Source organism: Littorina saxatilis, linkage group LG8 (genome assembly GCF_037325665.1).
Source record: "Littorina saxatilis isolate snail1 linkage group LG8, US_GU_Lsax_2.0, whole genome shotgun sequence".
Lineage (NCBI taxonomy): Eukaryota > Metazoa > Mollusca > Gastropoda > Littorinimorpha > Littorinidae > Littorina > Littorina saxatilis.
Window position 1 is genome coordinate 43,885,862 of NC_090252.1, and position 22,014 is coordinate 43,907,875.

The window sequence follows — 22,014 nt, forward strand, 5'->3', positions numbered from 1 at the left end:
GATTTGTGTATGCCCAAAATAGGAATTTATTGATTGATCGATTGATTAATAGGTTGAATGATGTTGGTTGTTGGTTTTTAACATTCCTTCAACTTATGATGTTGGTTGTTGGTTTTTAACATTCCTTCAACTTATTTAAGCTATATGGGGCCTGGTTGATTAATTTATGGATGGATGGATTGATTGCTTGATTGATTGAATGATTGTTAATTGATTGATGGTTGATTGATGTTTGATTGATTGATTGATTGATGTGTTCAGAACCCTGGAGTACCTGATGAAGCATCTAGGACGTGTGGCCAGCCATGCCTTGGAGACTGGCATGCATTCCAAAAACCTGGCCATCGTCTGGGCTCCTAACTTACTCAGGTAAGCTGGACAGTGTCCTCAGTATACTTGTTTTTTTCCCTTGAAAAAAGGGGCACAATTAAACTAGGTTTTTTTCTCACTAGTAAGCTCAGACAAAAAATTGTTGCACCCATTTTCGTACCCGTCTTGAAACCCAGGTCATTTCATACAACATTTTCTGTGCCATTTAATGCCCTCCACTTGGCTTTTTGTCACACTTTTTGGATTACAGATTTCCTATACAGGGATCACATGATCGCCGCCGAAGTAAGGATACCCCCAAAATTTACCTGACAAAAACGCAAAGTACCAATTCAAAAATTGACAAAATTTCAGAACTTGGCAACTTTTACATACGAGGAGAAAGCCAAGTCAAGCATCTTCCTGGAACAGGTTGTTTTGTTTTCGCAATCTTGCGTATTTCTTGTGTTATGCCATTCCTACCGGTGCGGGTGTCGATCGCATGAGCAGTTGAAAATTGGATGTTTTGGCGTCAAATTTGAGGCGTACCAAGACAAAAAGCACTGTATTTCAACAATGATCCGGTGGTTTGCTTCGAAACTTTCAGGATCTCATATCTACATTTGGTGTGTTATTTTGTGTGCAGGTCCAAAGAGTTGGAATTGGGAGGGGGAGCTGCGGCCTTGCAGGGTGTAGGAATACAGGCGGTGGTCACCGAGTGTCTCATCTGCTACTGTGACCTCATCTTCAACGATAAGATGCCCAGCTACAGCTCTCAGCAGATGCAGAGTGAGTAAACTGATGCGGCCCTTGTATAGCTGGGGAAAGAATGTATTGTCAGTGAGAGTGCCGAAGCTTGTGTTTAATTCATGAATATTAATCAGATGCTCACGGATGAAATGTTGGGTGTTGGGGGGGTACTTGTTACCTGAAAGCTCTAGCTTTCCCATATAAAGCTAACTTTCAAGAATTTAGTCGCTATTTCAGAATCACAGAAGAAGCCGCGACCGAAATCCCTTGCCATATCGACTCCAACACGACTGCTGTCGCTGGAGGAAGCGAGGGAGCGGGCTTTCATCGGCAGCCTGGCGCACAGCCGCTTTATCGACGTTGGGGGAGGTCCGGCCAGCCTACCGTCCACGTACCACACCGTCATCGATCTGCCGGGGTACAGGTTAGGGTTGAAACGTCTTCTTCTTCTGCGTTCATGGGCTGACACTCTCACATACACTCATATTTTGTGCAAGAGTGGGTATTTTGTGCAAGAGTGGATGCATTTCCTAAGTCCTCTTATAATTCCGAACTGTAGGTTTTTCTTGGTGCTATTTACAGTTAGTTGATGCAATTCTTTAGTCCTCTTGTTATTCCTAACTCCAGGTTTTGTGTGGGTATTATTTACAGTTAGTTGATACAATTCTTTAGTCCTCTTGTTATTCCTAACTCCAGGTTTTGTGTGGGTATTATTTACAGTTAGTTGATGCATTTGTTTACTCCTCTTCCTTATTATTCCTAACTCTAGGTTTTTCTTGGCGTTATTTACAGTTAAATTTACTCTGTGACAGGAAAAAGGCGAACAAGGACTCGAACAAAGGCAAGAAGTCGCCAGTGAGCGGGTGGAAGTCCATTTTCTCCAAACCTCGCGCCGGCAGCGTGAAGAAGGGCAGCAGGAAAGGAAGCGTGCAAGGTGACGTACCTTCCTTCTGCAGACCTGCCATTTTAAGAGCAATTTTTGCGCTGTTACGCCAAGCTAACGATTGTTACGCTAAAACAAAACATCACAAGCGTGCAACAGTTTCCTTTTACTTGTGATTGCTGATACCCATTTCTTCTTCTCACTCTGTCTGGCAATCAGAATATGGGTCATAAAACATTGTTTACACTGCAGATACTCTCTAAATTCTAATGGGCATTTTATGTTTTTTCAAAATGTTTTTTCTTATACAAGATGGCATAAATGCGGATGTGGGATTTGCTACCCTCAAAAGAAAAAAAAAGCCTAAAAAACTAAATTGCTACTCTTCATGGGTGGGATTCTTCCGGTATGTTCCGGAAATCCGGATTCTGTGGTGACGTTTTTGTTGTTGTTAATTATACAAATCCTTCAGCCCCCCCCCCCCCCCCCCCCCCCCTTAAAATTCTTCAGGATTCATGACATTTTTTAGTCCCACTCATGACTCATGAGGCTGCGCAAGGGTTGGCAGGTCTGCTTCTGGAATTACAGTGGAACCCCCCTTTTAAGACCTCCAAAAATCTGAGAAAATCGGGTCTTAAAAAGGAGGGGGTCTTAAAAAGGAGGGAGTCTTTAAATGGGGGTAATTTTACAGAGGTTATGAACAGGAAGTCTGAGAAAACAAGGTCTTAAAAAGGAGGGAGTCTTAAAATGGGGGTAATTGTACAGAGGTTATGAACAGGAAGTCTGAGAAAACAAGGTCTTAAAAAGGAGGGAGTCTTAAAATGGGGGTAATTGTACAGAGGTTATGAACAGAAAGTCTGAGAAAACAAGGTCTTAAAAAGGAGGGAGTCTTAAAATGGGGGTAATTGTACAGAGGTTATGAACAGAAAGTCTGAGAAAACAAGGTCTTAAAAAGGAGGGAGTCTTAAAATGGGGGTAATTGTACAGAGGTTATGAACAGAAAGTCTGAGAAAACAAGGTCTTAAAAAGGCGGGAGTCTTAAAATGGGGGGGTCTTAAAAGGGGGGTTCCACTGTAACAATAGTTTTTAGCACCACAGATCTCTCCAGGCTTTTTACGTTAGATTGAAGCATCCTTCTGTCTTTTGCAGCATTCCCAGTGAGGTGTGGTGTTTGTCTGCATCTCTTGCAGATTTTGAATATGTGACCCTCCACGACGGAATGAGTCGCATGTCACCTCGCGCGGTTCTGCGCTAGGCTTAATATAAATTTGGGGGGTGTCTGGTAACAGTGTGAGGGTCACCTTAGTCACAGGCTTATAACTCAACAAGTTTTTGCTCTTTTCTAAACCGGTTTTCACCACTGGATAGAGCATAAAAAACTCTTTAGGAAAACGTAAAAACTATGAAAATCATGCAAAGGTGACATGCGACTCATTCCAGGGTAGAGGGACACATATATGTACAATCTGATAAACAAAGGGAAATAAGCGCTCTAAATGCATACAGCATGTGTAATAGAGTAAGTGAGAGTTATGTGGAACCCATCTCCCGGCACCTGAGAGAATAACAACCATTGAAATGAACAAGCGACTTTCATCTTAAAAAAAAGTCATCTTTTTGAATATGTACAAAATATTGCTGTATGTTAATTGTATCAATTTCAAGATGTGTGTTCAAGGTGTCTTTCTTATTTGTTTTTCTCAGATGATGAGAAATCCTTGGGGTCCGTACAAGCCAAGGCTTTAACGGAAGAAGACGTTCACAACTGGAAGCGGCGGTTACGAAGCGCCAAGTCAGCGGAATCTCTCCTGTCTATGACAGCATCGGCCAGAAGTAGTATCAGCAGTCAGACATCATCAGTCAGTATCAGTCACACAGACGGTTACAGGCAGAGAGGTAGGTTTGGGAGTCGGATATATTTATATATTATACACCTGTGGGGTTATATTGCCTTGGCGCTTATCTGCTTTTGATTGGTTCTTGACTAGTATCAGGCATGGGAATTGTCCTCGGAACTGCTAATTTCAGGGGTGAAGAAATGAAATGTCAGAGGATAAAAAACATTTTCAGAAGAAAAAAAGTCAAAACTTAAAATTTGCAAGATGGTTTTATATGCTTAGATCGCTCAATCGTCTTTAACAGAACATCTCTGAATGTGGAAAATGTGTTTGACTGAAGCTCGTTTCAGTGAGCCAGGTAGTGTATTTTGATACTGACTTTCGACCAATTTCCACTGGATTTGATCTAAAATGGGTAGATTTTGATCATTCCTTAAAAAAATGTCCAGACCCCCCTCGATTTCAGAGTTTTTTCCCTCTGAGCCATTCCCATGCCTGTCGTGTGTTACATAGGTGTTTTTTTTAGTTACGTTTTGTTAGAACTTCATTTTTAGGTAGCTTTCTGAAAGGAATTTGAAAAGTGTAGATATGTGGAGTTTTAATCAATTGTTTATTATGTTGCACGTACCTGTTTTTTTTCTTTTTCGTCATTCAACAAATTGGTTACGGGTTAAAGTTTGAAGTTAGCCTCTTCATTTTTCAGAGTGTATTTTTTGCTGTTGTTTTTGTACAGATTGGTATACTTTTTGTGCGTCTAAAATGTTTTTTGCACAGTACATGTGTTTTTGTTTTCACATATTTCTGCATGTAAAAAGCTGAAATGTTGAGAATTTTGGGTGTTAAATCCCATGCTTTGTTCATTCTTTGGATGTAGCAGACATATTTCTCTTTTTCAAACTAACCAGATTTGCTGATTTCATTTACAGGATTTTACTATTTTCGTGTTACGTAATGTAATGTGTGTGATTGCTATTTTTCTGTTCTGTTAAAAGTTATAGTTTTATTTGTGTGCTGTGTGCATTAACATCGTTTAATTTTTGCTCTAACTTTACGTTTACACTGCAACACCTGGCTTTGAAAGTTTTATAGACAGAGAAGAAATTAAACTTGACTTTCCGCCGGAGGAGGTTTTCTTTCCCATTTTTCATATTCTGTTTTGAGGTAGCCAGAATTTCTGGTTGACAAAAATGTTTTCTCACAAACCTTTTGAAAAGTTAGAAATGCCCTTATAAATTTTTTAATTTTTTTTAAATCAACAGATTTTTGCATTCTGCAGATAAGTTGAAATGGAATACTTTTCCATGCAGTTAAGATATTTTATACAGGAAACCTCAATGGAACGATAGAAGAACCAGTGATTTTGGTGGGTATCTGCAAAAACCAGTATTGTCCACGAGGTAAAAGAAATATATACATCCCACATGAATAGGCCGTTTGGTCATGGCAACCGGTCAAACAAAAGTGTCAAACATATCAGTTACCTTATTTTGATACATTAAATGGTCAACCGTGATTAAGACCGGCAGTAGTACAGTGGAACCCCCCTTTTAAGACCCCCCCAATTTAAGACTCCCTCCCATTAAAGACCCTGTTTTCTCCGACCTTTTGTTCATAACCTGTGTAAATTTACCCCAATTTTACGACTTCCTCCCTTTTTGAGGCGTACCAAGACAAAAAGGTCTTGACAGGGGGATTCCACTGTAACTGGTTGATGATTTCTGTTCAGGTAGTTTTGCATAAAAACTGATCAAAGATTCGGACATTTCTGGTGAACGCCACAGCCGAAGAGCCCAGAAGTAACTTGATCGTTATCATGTGCTCTCGAGCAACAGGGTTTGCAGTGTGAATGTATGGTAACCACAAATCCCTACATCTAATCATGACCAACATTTTTGTGCTTTTTAAAAACCTTTTTTTTTTGTATTCCTTCCGGGGGTGTTTTTCTCCGTGCCATTTGTAGAGGAGCTTCTCTCGCCCTACCACAAGCGCTCGCTCTCGTCGGACGCTTCGACCATCATTCATCATTACCATCACACCTCTCCCACCCTCCAATCGCTGTCATCACCCTCGCAGCCTCCGTCTGACGAGGCCACGCCAGGTTAGATCGACGTAACAAAAAAGTAGCAAAACTGAGGCTGTCAACAGGGCTGGATCGGGGGGGGGGGGGGGGGGGGGGGGGGGGGGGGGGGGGAGGAGGAGGAGAGGGGGAGAGGAGGAGGAAGTCTGGGCAAATGTATCAGATTCTTTTTCTCCCAAGGAGAGACCCAAAATACACCTTTCAAATGCAGACCTGGGAACCCATACATTTTCGCCATACTTTGTTCGCATGGTTGTCTAGAATACGATCACTACAGTCAGTGGAAAAAAAATACGCCGAGAAAAAATTCCTACACCACTTTTCTTCACAAGCGCACCCCGAAGCCGATTCAGTATTTTGACACATGATTACAGTTTTTGTCAGTAAACATCTGAAGAAGCATTTGTTTTCAATGTATTGGTAAACTTAATTCACGGTGCGACAGACGCGTGTGAAGCATGCTCGAATCGTGGATGTTCAAATGCTGTGTGGAGTACGCTGGATTTTCTCTGGATTTTCTGAAAATACCCCAAGTTTGTTTGAGAATACTCCCAAGTGTAAAACAGGGGTTCCTAGGTCTGCAAATACTAAATTTGAACAGCATCTAGGGGGCAAGGCCCCTCCCTGTACCCGTGCCTTGTTTTGGATGCCCCTCCTTCTCATATACTAGGTCCAGCCCTGGTCAGTTTAGGCAGAGAACCAGTTGTTGATATCTTACCACAAACCAGTTTTCAATGTGATCATAAAAATGATAATAGGGGCATTTAAATGAAGCAGATCCCATTGGAGGTTTAAGCCAGAGGCAGTAACATGTTTTGGCTCTAACCGACTTTAAGCAGTGAAAAGTATTTGTTTATTTATCGGCAGAACCGTTTGTGCTTTCAAAACATTTCTAGGACTTCTTGATCTGCAGCCACTTAGAGCTAGTGAAAATGACATCTTCAATTGAAAGCTAAGAGTCAATCTACAGTGGAACTCCCTTTTAAGCCCACCAGAAAATCAAGTCTTAAAATGGAGACAGCACTGGAGGGAAAATACCGGCACGGTTGGCCTAGTGGTAAGGCGTCCGCCCCGTGATCGGGAGGTCGTGGGTTCGAACCCCGGCCGGGTCATACCAAAGACTTTAAAATTGGCAATCTAGTGGCTGCTCCGCCTGGCGTCTGGCATTATGGGGTTAGTGCTAGGACTGGTTGGTCCGGTGTCAGAATAATGTGACTGGGTGAGACATGAAGCCTGTGCTGCGACTTCTGTCTTGTGTGTGGCGCACGTTATATGTCAAAGCAGCACCGCCCTGATATGGCCCTTCGTGGTCGGCTGGGCGTTAAGCAAACAAACAAACAAACAAACTGGAGGGAAATGTACAGGTTTAAACAGAAAATCTTAGAAAGCAAGGCCTGAAAGGGGGGGGGGGGGGGGGGTCTTACATCAGGGGAAGAGTGGGGGAGGGGGGGGGGGGCTTAAAAGGGAGGCGGAGTCTTAAATCGGGTGTCTTAAAAGGGGGGTTCCACTGTATCATTTTCACTCATGCTTGGTCGTTTTATTTTTATCAAGCAGCCGTTTTAAAAGTGTTCATGGCATTATACTGCATGGCGACAGCTGACATAGAGCAGCCCCCCTTTTTCATTTGGGCAGTGGTCGTGTTTATTGGACAATCCCACCTGGGGCTTTGGGTTTGAATCTGCTGCATATCACGCTTGTTTTCTATGAGGGTAAAGCTATGTGTTTTTATTTAAAGCATTGGGAAGAATTGTGAATTTTATTGGGGATGATTTTACTTATGAGTATTCAGATCCATTTTTGAGTCACTTGAGAAAAAGTGACTCTATGTAATCGGTCAGTGTTAGTCTGTCCGGCCGGCCGTCCGGCCGGCCGTCCGTAGACACCACCTTAACGTTGGACTTTTCTCGGAAACTATCAAAGCGATCCGGCTCATATTTTGTTTAGTCGTGACCTCCAATGACCTCTACACTTTAACGATGGTTTCGTTGACCTTTGACCTTTTTCAAGGTCACAGGTCAGCGTCAAAGGAAAAATTAGACATTTTATATCTTTGACAAAGTTCATCGGATGTGATTGAAACTTTGTAGGATTATTCTTTACATCAAAGTATTTACATCTGTAGCCTTTTACGAACGTTATCAGAAAAACAAGGGAGATAACTAGCCTTTTCTGTTCGGCAACACACAACTTAACGTTGGGCTTTTCTCGGAAACTATAAAAGTGACCGGGCTCAAATTTTATGTGAACGTGACTCCCAGTGACCTCTACACTTTGACGTCTGCTTCGGTGACCTTTGACCTTTTTCAAGGTCACAGGTATGTCTTGAAGGAAAAAAATTGAAATATCATATCTCTGAAACTATTCATCGGATTTGATTCAAACTTTATAGGATTATTCTTTACATCAAATTATTTACATCTGTATTGTGTTGTGAATAGCAATTTCTTCCTGTCCATCTGATGCCTCATATAATATTCAGAACTGCGAAAGTGACTCGATCGAGCGTTTGCTCTTCTTGTTACTTAAAGGCACAGTACGCCTCCCGTAAACCATCACAGATACTGTCAGGCTTTTACACACAGTACAAACACCCTTCCATTTGAACGCTCACCAAACGGGAACATCCTAGGTGCCCTACGTAAAGAGCGAGCAATTTTCAAAGAATTAATTTTTCGGATTGAGACCATCTCAATCGGACCCATCCTGAACTCAGGTCAAAAATGAGTTACTTCCCTTCAACTGGCGATAGCCGTGGAGCGATGATTATCAGAATGAATCGGACCGTGGTGCGTTTTGGCGCTAGACCTAACTTTTAAAATCTAAATAATAAATTGACAGCTTGTTACACAAACATTCTTAAATCATAAAAGAATTCTTTTTTCATCAAGACAAGATCAGTACAATTCAAAGTTTTGAAAGTTTGAAAAAAGAAAAGCCCGGAAGCAGGGTCACGCAAGGTCGTGGTTTTCGTAGCAGACGGCGGTTTATAGGCAGTCAAAAGCCATCGCTAGAGTGCTTATGAACCACATTCGTTTGTTTTGTGAAAAGTCAGAGGTACATAATAACGTGCTATTGCAGATAAGCTCACAGCGAGCCATATTCAAATTACAAACTGACGACTGCATTGTGAAAAAGGGAAACTGGATCACACGGGTTCACAATGGCTGAGGGGTAAGATAAACCACGCAAAAATAAATTCTTTGAAAATTGCTCGCTCTTTACGTAGGGCACCTAGGATGTTCCCGTTTGGTGAGCGTTCAAATGGAAGGGTGTTTGTACTGTGTGTAAAAGCCTGACAGTATCTGTGATGGTTTACGGAAGGCTTACTGTGCCTTTAATTTTAGGTTGTAGACAAATAATCTAAAAAAAATAAAAACATTTCCCTCTTCTTTTCTTCATTTAAATGAGTAAAATATGCTGTTGTGTGTGTACTTTTGGAGTGAAATATTTACTGTTTGAAGTAACGCTCAGACTAATTTTATGATAATGATAACAATATTATTGTGTAATCTGATAAATGATTGTAATAAAGTCATATTTCTTTTTTGATCAGTAACAATAATATATTATCATAATAATCCCTCTGTTTTGAAGCTTTCACATTGTGACACTTGTTAGGTAAGACTATGTAAGCTTATATTGTGTGCGGACACAGAAAAACTGCGTGTCTTGCAACGCTTATCAACTGAAGTTTAAACCCTTCGTTTCTTTTCCCAGAAAGCCCGGCATCGCCAGGCTCACACCAATCGCGCACGGACCGGCGATCAGACCCGGAACGCAAGCAGTCCTTTGTGCGCGGGGATTCGACCCGCAAGGCCCTTCACCGCCGGACCCCGTCTGCCCCCAACACTCCTCGGCTTGACCGCGACCGGACGTCAGGATCGGTCAACGGGCAGCAGAAAGCTTCGTCCCAGCCCCGACTGGACAGCTTGCCTGGTTCACCCCACTCCGACAGCAGTCTGCTTACGTCGCCGACGGATACCAGCTTGGGAATCGACATCGATGCCGCCATCAAAGCCCGTCTTCAGCAGATGGCGCTGCAGTCCCGGAACGCTCGTTCCAGCGACAGTTCTCCGCGATCCCCGGAGAAACTGCCCCCTGGTGGTGGTAGCCGTGGTGACACGGAGAAACGGAAAGCGGAGCTGGGTAATGGCGTTGTGGAGTTGCAGTCGAGTCCTGGCTCCCACCGTCGTCACGACCCCACCTCTCCAGTAGAGCAGGCCAAGTTTTTCACGTCGCGTTACCATGACTACGCTGAGATTCTGTCTGACGAGGAAGGGGGTAGGTTGGACGTGTCTGCTCCCAGTTCAACCACGGACATGCAGGAACTGGTTCACAAGTTAGACAGCAAGCTGTCATCCGCCACGACCAAGTTCTACCTGCGAGACAGCGAAGACACATCCGAGCCAGAGCCGAAGCACGCTAAGCTTGAAACGGAGAAAGCGAACTCTCAGGAGAAAGCCCCGCACGCTAACAAACGTTTAATCCCGGCCACCAGCGTCAGTTCAGACTCCCCTCCTCCAAGCACGCAAGTTGTGCGTCGACGAACGGAATGGATACCATCTGAAAGTGCGCTGACCGCGGAGCAAGCAGGGGTGGACTTCCCAGAGCTGGTCCCTCGGACAGCGGGGGGCAGGGAAGCCGCGCTGCCTCCCATCCCTCACGGCCGCCATCGGAATGCCCCTCAGCCAAAGTTGCTCAACCCCTCCCAGCAAGGCAACATGACCAAGTGTCTGAGCGTTCCGTCCGACATTGCAAAGTCCTTAGAAAACATCACAGCGAGTCAGAACGATCTACTCTCGTCGGTGACCATCAGCGAACTGTCGCAGTCGATTAACAGCTTCTCTACGGGGGTTCCGGACGACGCTCCTGGTCACAGAGAAGACTCTCGGTGGAGGAGAAGCACGTCGCTGGACAGCCTGGAGGCTGAGAGCTCGCTGTGCCGAACGCTGCGCGAGATCAACGCCCAGATGGACTCGGCCTTCGTGGAGACGGTGGACCGCGCGCTGCAGATGGAGGAGGAGGGGTACCATCGCCACGGCGGCGGCAGCGACTCCTCCTCCCTCACCCCCCTCTACATCTCCGAGGACAATCTTGCCACCACCCCAACCGCCCTGCAGGAAACGCACTTCCCCGCCGGCAAGCAATCCCCGCAGACCTCCCCGCAAGAGACGATACCGCGCTCCATGTCGGACAACACCAACCTAGACAAGGAGGGAGTGGACGTCGCCATGTCGCAGTCCTACCCTGTCCCTGCTGACTACGCTGTCGTGGTTCCCAGACGGCCGCGGTCGAAACGGGACGGCTGTTCGGACTTTGAGGCGGATTTTCCAGACTATGCAGTGATCAACAAGAAATTGACAGGAGGTGACAGTGATAGTGGTAGCGGTCGGTCGCAGCGGAGTAACGTTTCGGGGTATTCCGAGGACCGCGTGCCGGGTCGGATGTTTTACTCTCCCCAGGATTCTCCTCAGTTGGAGAGGTCAGGGTCGGATACTCAGTCCAACAGGAGCGTGGGATTTTCTGAACCTACTGTCAACACGCCACAGAGTTCCCAGCTTGGTTCTCCTTCCAGTACCGGAAGGAGAGGTGCTGATTCAAGGTTAGACGACAGACTGCCAAGGTCGGACGCAAGTACTCCAGTGTCCAACGCGAGCACGTCAAGGTCGTACGGAAGCGCGCCAAGGTCAGACACAGGCATTCCAAGGTCCAACTCTAACCTTGAAAAGCCTTCGCTGTCGGGTGGAGTGTGTGTGGTGAAACGACAGCGAAATTCGTCATCGTCGGATTCTTCCTCCGACGACAGCAACAGCGATGACAGCATCGACATCGTCCACCACGCACAGCCCCACGACTCCCAGTTCGCCATGAAGCTCAGCTGCCGTCAGAGAGCCGCGGAAAGCTTGCCACTACCGAGCAGCCCTCCCCTCCCCCATCCCCCTCTCCCCCTTCAAATCATAGAGACGGAAAAGTCTTCAACCTCCAGAGACAATCCCGGCGACCTTCGTCAGTTTTCTCCGAACGATGTCATGTGGCGGCAGAGCCCGATCTACGATAAAACGAAGGAGAAGGGGGAGGGGAGAAACCCCAGCAGCCCTAGTCACTTTACTTTTAACCCTCCAGCAGGTGCAGAGAACATGAGTCCCAAAAGAACAGACACATTCGGTCCAACTTCCAGGACTTTCTATCATCCGTCTGAAGCAGGTGGCGAATCAATGGCTTACCCGCCGGGCCCTCTTTCTCCTGGGGCGTCACGGTCTCACGAGGGTCGAGACCGTGTTTTTTCGGAGCCCTCCGAGCGTGGTGGTGTGGATCCGTCTTCTCCGAGACGCGCACATTCTTTTTCAAAACCGGAGAAACGCCCGCAGGAAAGTGCGCCCATCGTTGCGGGAAACTTGAGGGGTTCGGGAAGTGAGGGTCTCCATGCCTGCACTCCGGCATCTCAGCAATCTCACATCCCATCTCCGCAGTCTCTCACCATCTCCGCGCCATCTCCGCAGAGCTCCCTGGTGTCTCCGCGCTCTCCGACCATCTCGTCTCATCACCAGTCTCGCATACCCTCCCCCCGCTCCCCCACATCTCCGTCTCATCCTCCTCACCTATCTCGTAGCATCTCATCACCACAATCTCCGTCTCATCCATCTCATCCATCTCGCAGCTTCTCGTCGCCACAGTCGCCGAGAGGAGGGAGGGAGGAGGTGTCGCCCAACGTCCCTCTGCACATGATGCTGTACCACCCGGACGAGTTCCAGATTCCGCATGCCGCTGTCGGCATGGTAACGGGGTCGGGGTCATCGTCTCTGGCTCAGGTCCACGTTCAGAGCGACACCGTGACCGAGGAGAAAGCCGTCATCAGGAAAGTCAGCACCGGCAGAGCAGTGCCAGAGAAACAGGGGAGCACGGAGTCATCACCCAAGTTACGCACGTGGAAGGATTATGCGACTGACTCTGGTGCAACACACAGTAAGTTTGGTTTTCGTGTTTATGAATTTTGTACAATAGAGGTGGTGACAAAAGGTTGTGTTTACTGAATGTTATTCAAATAGTCTTACAGGAAACAATGTTTCATACATATGATTAAGTCAGTGGAGCATAAAAAGAAGCGTGAAATGCATTGAAATTTACTGACTTTAATCTGTCTGAAAAAAAACAGACAAAAATCAATGTTCAAACTGACTTTTAAGTCTGTCTCAGTATCGTCTGCAGACACAGAACATACCAATTACCATCATGATCAAGCTAATAACTAAATGCACAAATAGCTTTTCAGCAAAAATTGAGTTCATGTGACGTCACCTTTTGTCAGCGTCTCATAATCACCTGAAGAAATACAGTGGCACCCCCCTTTTAAGCCCTTTCAAAAATCGTGAAAAATCGTGTCCTGAAATGGAGGGAATCTTAAAATGTGACCCTCCACCACGAAATGAGTCGCATGTCACCTTGCGCGGTTCTGCGCTAGGCTTAATATAAGTATAAAAAATAAAATAAAAATTAAAAAAAAAAAAATTAAAAAAAATAAAACAAGAGGCGAAGCCTTCAATGCTCACGTAAGAAATAGTAACACAAACTCAATCACTCCGTCACATACACGCACGCACGCACGCACGCACGCACGCACGCATGCACGCACGCACGCACGCACCCACCCACACACACACACACACACACACACACACACACACACACACACACACACACACACACACACACACACACACACACACACACACACAGTAAGCATAGGTGACACTGTGCAAGAAAGCGAGACACTAGATCTAGATCTGTCTGTCTGTAGCCTACTTACAGGGACACGACTAAGAGTAATACCTAATATTCTGGACTCGCAACGAAATATACAAACAAATGACAATGAACAACGTTTCGACAGGTTAGAAAAAAAATATGAAAACAACAATACAAATATCAAAACGACTTATCAGAGAAGATGATGTCCTCCAAGCGCAAAAGAATGGGGAAAGGGAGATAAATCAAAAAGAAAAATGAGCAATGAAAAATGAAACCAAAACGAAACAAATCAGAATAATAACGCTTGAAGGGCCTGAAGTTGAAAAAGAGAGAGAGAGAGAGAGAGAGAGAGAGAGAGAGAGAGAGAGTTACGATCGCATAGGCTACACTTTGTGAGCCAAAAACTAAAAAAAAATTTTTTTAACAATCCCTGCGCTTAGAACTGTACCCACGGAATACGCGCGATATAAGCCTCATATTGATTGATTGATTGATTGAAGTCCGGGGGGTGTCTTGTAACAGTATGAGGGTCACCTTAGTCACAGGCTTATAACTCAAACAGTTGTCGCTCTTTTCTAAAACGGTTTTCACCACTGGATAGAGCATAAAAAACTCTTTAGGAAAATGTAAAAAATATGAAAATCATGCAAAGGTGACATGCGACTTATTTCGTGGTGGAGGGTCACAAATGGGGGGAAATTTACAGAGGTTATGAACAGAAAATCTGAGAAAATGGGATTTTAAGAGAGGCCGAAGGAAGTCTGAAATCGGGGGGTGTTCGAAGGGAGGTGCCACTGTAACACTTTTGAAGGTTGCGTTTTTGAGCGTTAGACCCCCCCAAAAAAAAATTGTATGTTTCTGTTAACATGGCTAAAAAAAATTGGGTAGGTAGGTAGGGAATTTTTGTTTTTTTGTTTTTTTGTCAGGGTAGAAAATAACTATACAGTGACGCAAAGAGACTGGACTTACTATACAAAGAGAAAGACAACACATTACAAAACAAATGAGACAAAATGGATGCGGGGTTATCCCCCTTGTGTTGTCTGCCGTCTGTTACTTTCGTTTTGACGCTTTTTTCTTCTTCTTCTTTTTTACAAATGCAATAAAAAAAAAGTCTAGGGTCGGCGGGAAAAAACTAGGTAGGGTCGGGTGACCAGAAACATACAACTTTTTTTTGTGGCCTTATCATTGCTTGATCTTATTTCACCCAAAAATAGCTGTACATGTAGGTAGGTTTAAAATAATAAGAAAAATAATGTTTAGTCTTCTGTCTCAGATTTTTATTAGATTCGACTTCAAGGTAAGTTGTATTAGAAATATGGGTGCATTTGAAATAACAAGAAAAGAAAAATAACGTTGAGTCTTCTGTCTCGGATTTCAGATTAGATTCTACTGCAAGGTAAGTTGTATCTTTTAAAACAACATTATTTGTGACCCTCCACCACGAAATGAGTCGCATGTCAGCTCACGCGGTTCTGCGCTAGGCATGATATAAGTCCGGGGGGTGTCTAGTAACAGTGTGAGGGTCACCATGGTCACAGGCTTATAACTCAAAAAGTGTTCACTCTTTTCTAAAACGGTTTTCACCACTGGATTGAGAATAAAACACTCTTTAAGAAAATGTAAAAATATGAAAATCATGAAAAGGTGACATGCGACTCATTCCGTGGTGGAGGGTCACATTTGTACATTCTGTTGCCCTGAAGTCTCAGGTAAGAATTGTCTTGAGGAAGAACGAATGTGCTGATTTGTTTGTTCCATGTTTGTTGCGGTCTCTCATTTAGAGGATACAGAATTCAAAAAACTCTTTTTCCTCTGCACCACTCCACACAATGAAAGCTGGAAAACTTTTTAAAGCTTAAAAAGCTTATTTATACATCACAATTAAAAGTTCAACACCAAGCCAGAATGTCGCATCTTTTGTTTCCACATTTTCCAAATAGACGCTTGGTCTGTGTACCTTTGAAGAAGGCCTGCGGGCTGAAAATTTGGAAACAAAAGATGCGACATTCTGGCTTGGTGTAACTTTTTATTGTGATGTATATATATATGTGTCTACTAATCCGGACCTTAGGCTTTAGGCCAAGAAAATGTTTCCGATTCCCAGATTGACCCTTTGCTTTCCAACCCTTAGAACGCTGTACATACAGAGAGACAGGCCTGAAAGTGGCGAGTATTTTACTCGCCATGGCAAGTAGAAACATGTAAATGGCGAGTAGAAATGTTAATCTACTCGCCAAATGCGAGTAAAGTTGCCGAAACAAATGGTTGGTTTGGCAAGTAAAATTTGCTCTCTGGCTAGTAAATTATGAGAAGTACTAGCCAAAGGCCAGTGCCCCATTTTGTGGACTTTCAGCGCTGAGAGAGCTATGGCTTCAAAGGATAACAGTTAAAGGTGAAACATACATGTATATATCGCAACTAACATATTGACAGGGAGATCAGACTAACTCTTTCACAAAAGTTAATCTCCAGACAGTCACCTTTGGAAATAAATTGGTTCAGCTTTCGGTCAGTTCTGAACTGAACAAGTTGGGTTTCATTTCCTTGTGGATCACTGTGGTTTGCGTTTGACATTAATCATTAGTTTAATCACATATTCTTACTCCAATTCTTATGAATGCATTGACTTTAGTCCCACATGCTAGATGTCGAAAAACCTCTCAAATTACTTGCCCTTAGTAGGGTGGTAACCAAGCTAAAAGCGACGCCATAGCCGTTGCTATGGCCTGACCTTGCTCGGTTACCCATAACACCCTGCGCACCACGTGAGCGCCAGCATCCGTAATGATCATTCTCGACTTTCGACAACACACGGTGGACGTGTCCGAATTTCGCTCTCACTTTTGGCCTTCACATGCCTGCTCGTCCTTGAGACTAGCCGGTTCTTGGGGGTCTACCTGTCCGTCTACCTTTTGGTGAGATCTTTCCTGTTTATGTTTGGTATAAATGTTGATAGCTTTGTGTTGAACACGCACGCAGAAGTTTTTTGTTCTGGGTGACTGTTTTTCGCCGGTCTTAAAATGGCCGACAACAAAGCTAAACTTGGCGCGAGACTGGAAGGTGACAAGGCTCTTAGCCTGGTTTAGAAAACTATACCTAAGAGTAGCCTAAGAACTTTGATTTGCCTATTATGCGGGTCGTAGATCCGTCCAACAGCATTTCTTTTTATGTTCCTATCCCTCCGAGGGCAGGTTCAGTTCTTTCACAGCTCGCTTCCCCTGTTGGGGTTAATCAGCCTTTAGGCTCATTATAGACTTTTTGTTGGATCGTCGTCGGTGCGACTGATGGGGGGGGGGGGGGGGTGGCCGTGTGGCTATTCTTTCCCCTTTCTCTGAGTAAGAGGAATCAGTCAGTGTCCTCCTTTTGGGGGGACTTAACGATGTTTTGGTCTGTATTTTCAGCTGTTTCAGGCGCGATTGGCGGTTCCCGCCCTCCCGTCGTCAGCTTCGCACTGTGGTCAAGTGCAAATGGCCTGTTCGGTTCAGCCCGTTTTTTGCCTCTGGTGGCTCTGGGCTGTTCTCGAGCACCCCTTCCTTTGAGGAGGGGGGGCCTGCTCCCTGCCTGCGTCTAACCACTCTGATTACCGCCGGTACTTCACAGTGTGTTACGCAGCCCCCCGCCAATGGGGGGGGATAGGGGGGGCGCTCCTGCGTCGCACCGTCGCCTGGTGCAAACGGCCAGTTCGGTTCAGTCCTTTCTGCCACTGGTAGACTGGGTTGTTCGCGAGCACTCTCTCCGTAAGGAGAGGGGGTCTGCTTCCTCTCTTTCTCTTCCCGCTCAGCTTGCTTTTAGCAACACTGCAGTGGGAAGTCAGCTCTCTCCCCTTGTGGGAGAGGGAGAGAGGGGGCATGGTAAGTCACAGCCTGGGCTTGGTCCCACCTTGTCCCACTGGGGGCAGGGGGCTGTGTCAGCTTCTCACTCTTTCCCACCCACTGGGCGGGACTGGGTGGGGGCTGGTGTAGCGGCTCACCCTTTTTCGCCCGCCGGGCATGATCGGGTGTCCGCTATTGGACTGGCGTCTCAGTCAGTACCGGTATTGTCCACTGCTAGCAGCCGCCCCTCTCCCCAGCAGGGGTGGTGGGGTGGTGGGGCAACGGGACTACAGCAGGTTGACGGGTGGGGGCGGCCTTTCACGGTCTCGCCTCTCACTCAGTCTTACCCCTCGCAGGGTTCGCTTGCTGCAGCTACGAGCCAACTCCCACCGCATGCAGTGGGCGGGGTAGCTCAAACTGGCCATACTGGTTTGGACATTTGGGGCCAAGCGCCTGGTCAGCGGTCTACCGACAATGGGCCTGGCGCCCCCCGCCTTCTTGGCGGGCCTCTGTGCCTACTGTCTACCCTTCTACCCCAGTGGGGCAGGGGGGGGACGGTGGGTGGCAAGCGGGTGCCCGCGCTTGTCGCGGGTAGCGGTCGCGAAACAATGAGCTTGACTCTTTTTTGTTCTCGGCAGGGTGTCTCGCACAGTGGTCAGGGAACAATGAGCTTTGCTACGTTTTGTTCTCTGCACGGGCTGTGCCGGCTGTCTACATGGTAGGCGGAGACAGAACGTACCCTTTCTCTCCAGTCTCCCATTCTTTGTGTTCACAATGATCTGCGGGGACTCGGCTAGAGTATTGCCTGGCCGGTGGTCATTGTCCGTAGCCAGCATAGGTCACCCCCCCCCCCCCCCTCCTAGGGGTGGGTGAGTGATACGGCTACTTGTCTTCGGCAGGTGGACGAGCGAGGATCGGCCGTTTACGGCCGTTTCTCTGTTTCAGTCCTTACCCCCTCTAGGGGTTACGGCTGTGCTGGACCGCCCCCCTCCCCACTTGGGGTGGGTTGTGGTCATACCAGGTAGTCTGGTTCTTAGCACTGGGATGCTTCTCTCGCACAGCGGGTGGGGTAAGACGCGCCGGGCCCGGCTTTGTCTTGTTTTTCCACTCTCTCTCCTTCTTGGCAGAGATCTGTGCCAGTTACCAACCCCTCTTCCCCCCACCTCTTGTTCAGGTGGGCGGTTTTGGGTTGGCAGTCAGAGACTGATCACGCTTTTCATCCACACTCTTGGCGGTGTTAGCGGCAGGAGATTTAGTGCGCGACCTCCCCTGTCTCCCCTCCTTTTGTGTTTTACACAACTGGTGGTTAGGTTCGGACTCCTTGTTTAAGGAGGGGGAGTGTATAGGGTTGCCTACTGATTGTAGGCTTCCCATACATAGAGCGGCTGCTGTTGCAGTTTATTTTGTCCCGGATAGGTTGGGGGTGTCTCTCTTCCTTCCTCTTCCGGGATGTCTTTGGGTTTTCACAGGCTTTCTCGCAATTTGTTTCATTTGCTGAGTCTGCGGTGATTGCCTTCCACATGCCACACTTTTTGCTTGATCCGCACCTTAGGATAGTGGTCTTCAGTCTACACCTTTCCCGCTGCTTTTTACGCAGGGGACTGCTGGCTTCGGGGTTCCAGGCTGCTTCGTCCTCACTTTTAGTGCGGAAGAAGATAGCAGGGAATTTTCAGGCTCAGGGTCTGATCCGGACTTTTTTATGGCCAGGGGCTAGTTTCTGGCTTCGCTTACAGACCACAGGGAACATGGAGTTTTCACGATATTACTCCTCCCTCTCCTCTCTGGAGGAGATAGGATGGCATGGTTTGGAGTTTTTTGCTTTGGCTGAGACTCTCTTCTGTGCTTTCTTATAGGCAATCTTATCCTCCCTGAACGCTCTTTTGGGTTAGGGAGGATGCCTTGGATAAGGCTTTAGCCAGGCTGCTGGCAGCTGGGGCTAGGGTCGTCACTGAACGGAGAGGTTTCTCTGTGACGTTTTAGGCCCACACTGTTGGCTTGGGGTGATCTCCTTCCTTTACAAGGGGTTTGATTTCATGCAGGTTGCAGGAGGCAAGGGTCAGGCTTTTTCGGGGGTTGTTAAATCCTACTCAATAGCTGGAATCTTTCCCTTCCTTCTTGGACCTCTGGCAGCGCATTTATGCGCTCCCGGTTACAAGGGGGTGTTTTGGTTCAGTGTCTCCTCCCTCTCTGCGGGAGGTGGGCGGCATGTGCTAGAGCTTTCAGCTTTGGCTGAGATTTTCCTCGATGCTCTCACATGAGCTTTCCTTCTGCGTTTCTGCACACAGGAAAGGGCTCAGTTTCTGGGGGTGTTGGTCTCTGGACTTTCTCGGGGGCTGGTTGAGCTTTTTCAAGGTCAATCAGCTTGTCAGCTGCACTTCCTTTTGGTGTTGAACCAGGTTTTTTGCCTTGTGCTCTCAGTAACCAGGCAAAATTCCGAGCTGTCCTTATCCCAGGTTTTTTACTTGGGCATGCTGTTTGACTTTGTCTCTTGGAAGGTTTATTCTTCACACAAGAGAATAGGGAGGCTTTAAGCTCTTTTCTCTGCCAGACTGGCACGAGAGCAGGCCTCTGCGGGGTCTTTAGACCCGATCTTCGGTCGGACGGTATCGATAGCCATGCTGGCCCTCTAGTCTTTCCTCAAGTTTTTTGGGGGGTTCGGCCTCACAGGTCTGGGGCATGAGGGTCCTCCTCCAAAGTGGGTTCCTCCACGCGGGAAGGTGGCTGGAATCCTTTTGTATCGCTCAGGGGACTTTTTTTCCCTAGCTTTGTTTCCCCCTGGACTTAGACCGCTTTTTGATGCGTTTTCGTCTGGATGGGGCCTGCAATGGCAATTGCAGTCTTGAGGCTGTGATGTAGACGCAAATCCTTGGGCTTCTCTTTTGCCTGAGGTTAGAGCAGTAGCTCTTAGTCTACTAGCCTTTCTTTTTGGATTTACAGGCATGTCCTGTTGCATTCGGGCAATTCTTCTGTTGCTTCTTATGTGAACTAGCTGGGGTGAGCAAGTTCTCACTCCCTGTCAGACAGAGTACAAGGGATTCTGATTGGGTTTTTACACTAAATCATTTTCTCAGGGGAATATCTCCCCGGCCAGCTCTGCGATCTGGCCAACTCGCTCAACAGGTCCTCTCAGGACTTGCACAGGGGTTGGCCCGTCGGCTTACGGGTCTGGAGGCGTGCTGTTGGTGTTTTAGATTATGGGTTCTTACTCTGGTCTTGGGGCACGAAGCATATATTTCCTCCACTTTATCTGTGTATGCTCCTTTTTTGGCCTCTTTGGCCAATCGGGGATTTAGAGCGGGGGTGCAACTCCTTAGCGCCCCTCTCTCAAGCCAGGTGGTTTTTCACCTCTGTTTCAGGTTTTGGCTTTGGGCAGCTGGGCCTCTTCTTTGAGGTTCCGGCGTCTCGGCTATCTCAGCGGTTTTGAAACAAATAGGCCTCTCTTCTGTTGCCCATGGCGCTCTTGTGGGCATGATCAAAGGACCTTGTTTTATGAGGTTTAGAGGCTCCCCCTTGTTTAGCGCGTGGGACTTTGTTCTACTTACTCTGGGCCTCAGCCCTATAGGGCAGTGAGGCGCATGCGTTTTTTGGGTTTTGCCAGAGGGTGTAGCCTTAGGGCTTTTTTGGTTCCGTTTGTTCACGGTTTTTGGCCAGGTTTTGGGGTTTCAAGAAGCCTGGTCAATATCCTCTGGTGTTTGATTCCCTCCTCTTGGGAGGATTCTCGCTCCGGTAGATTCGGATTTTCTAACTGTCCGGTTAGACTTTTTAAATCCCTTTTTTGACATTACTGTCTTTTGGAACCACGAGCTTTACCTCAGGTTCTTATTTCTTTACGATGGAGTGAAAGAGACATCGTTTATTTGTCTCTCTCTAGGGGCTCTGCTACATTCATAGGACAGTCCTATGAGTGGTGCGTTTTGAACAGGGGGGGGGGGGGGGGGGCGGCGTTCAGTCCTCCCTCTATTCCTTTTCAGGCTTTCGGGAGTCCGGAGTCTGGTGTTCTTTGTTGGCTGGTGGTGTGCCTCTCGCCTATGCGAGTTTTGCCAACAGCTCGGGTACAGATTTTGTGCTTTTTTATTGCCGTGTTGCGTTCTGGTCGCCTTGGCGAAGCTTTGCAAACGGCTTACTGGGGATCAGATGATGTGTTCATCGGTTTCTATCCTCGGGATATCTCCTGCATGCGGCTAGGTGGCTCCAGTTCTTTGCTGGTTTTAGTTGCTGCATGGCAGGTTCTTACAAGGACATAAGTAGGTTCCCTCCACCTTTAGGAGGAATCTGCATTCATAAGAATTGGAGTAAGAATATGTGATTAAATCGAAAATGTTTAATTAAATTTTGATTTAATATAATATACTTACCCAATTCTTATAGTTAATACCCTCCCATCCGTCCCCGCTGGATTATGTCCTTGGGGTGTTTGTTTGATTAATAGTCTCGAATGATCATTACGGATGCTGGCGCTCACGTGGTGCGCAGGGTGTTATGGGTAACCGAGCAAGGTCAGGCCATAGCAACGGCTATGGCGTCGCTTTTAGCTTGGTTACCACCCTACTAAGGGCAGGTAATTTGAGAGGTTTTTCGACATCTAGCATGTGGGAC

At 46.6% G+C, this 22,014-nt stretch overlaps 1 protein-coding gene across 1 annotated transcript in view; it reads left to right on the forward strand.

The window, feature by feature from the left end:
* LOC138973662 (uncharacterized) overlaps nt 1–22,014 on the forward strand; it is a gene marked incomplete in the record, with an annotated part of 93,229 nt that overhangs the window by 58,182 nt on the left and 13,033 nt on the right. Inside the window, 7 exon segments of the mRNA XM_070346390.1 lie at nt 262–369; nt 956–1,098; nt 1,297–1,483; nt 1,872–1,993; nt 3,647–3,838; nt 5,741–5,878; nt 9,575–12,820. Coding sequence (XP_070202491.1) covers nt 262–369; nt 956–1,098; nt 1,297–1,483; nt 1,872–1,993; nt 3,647–3,838; nt 5,741–5,878; nt 9,575–12,820 — 4,136 coding nt within the window.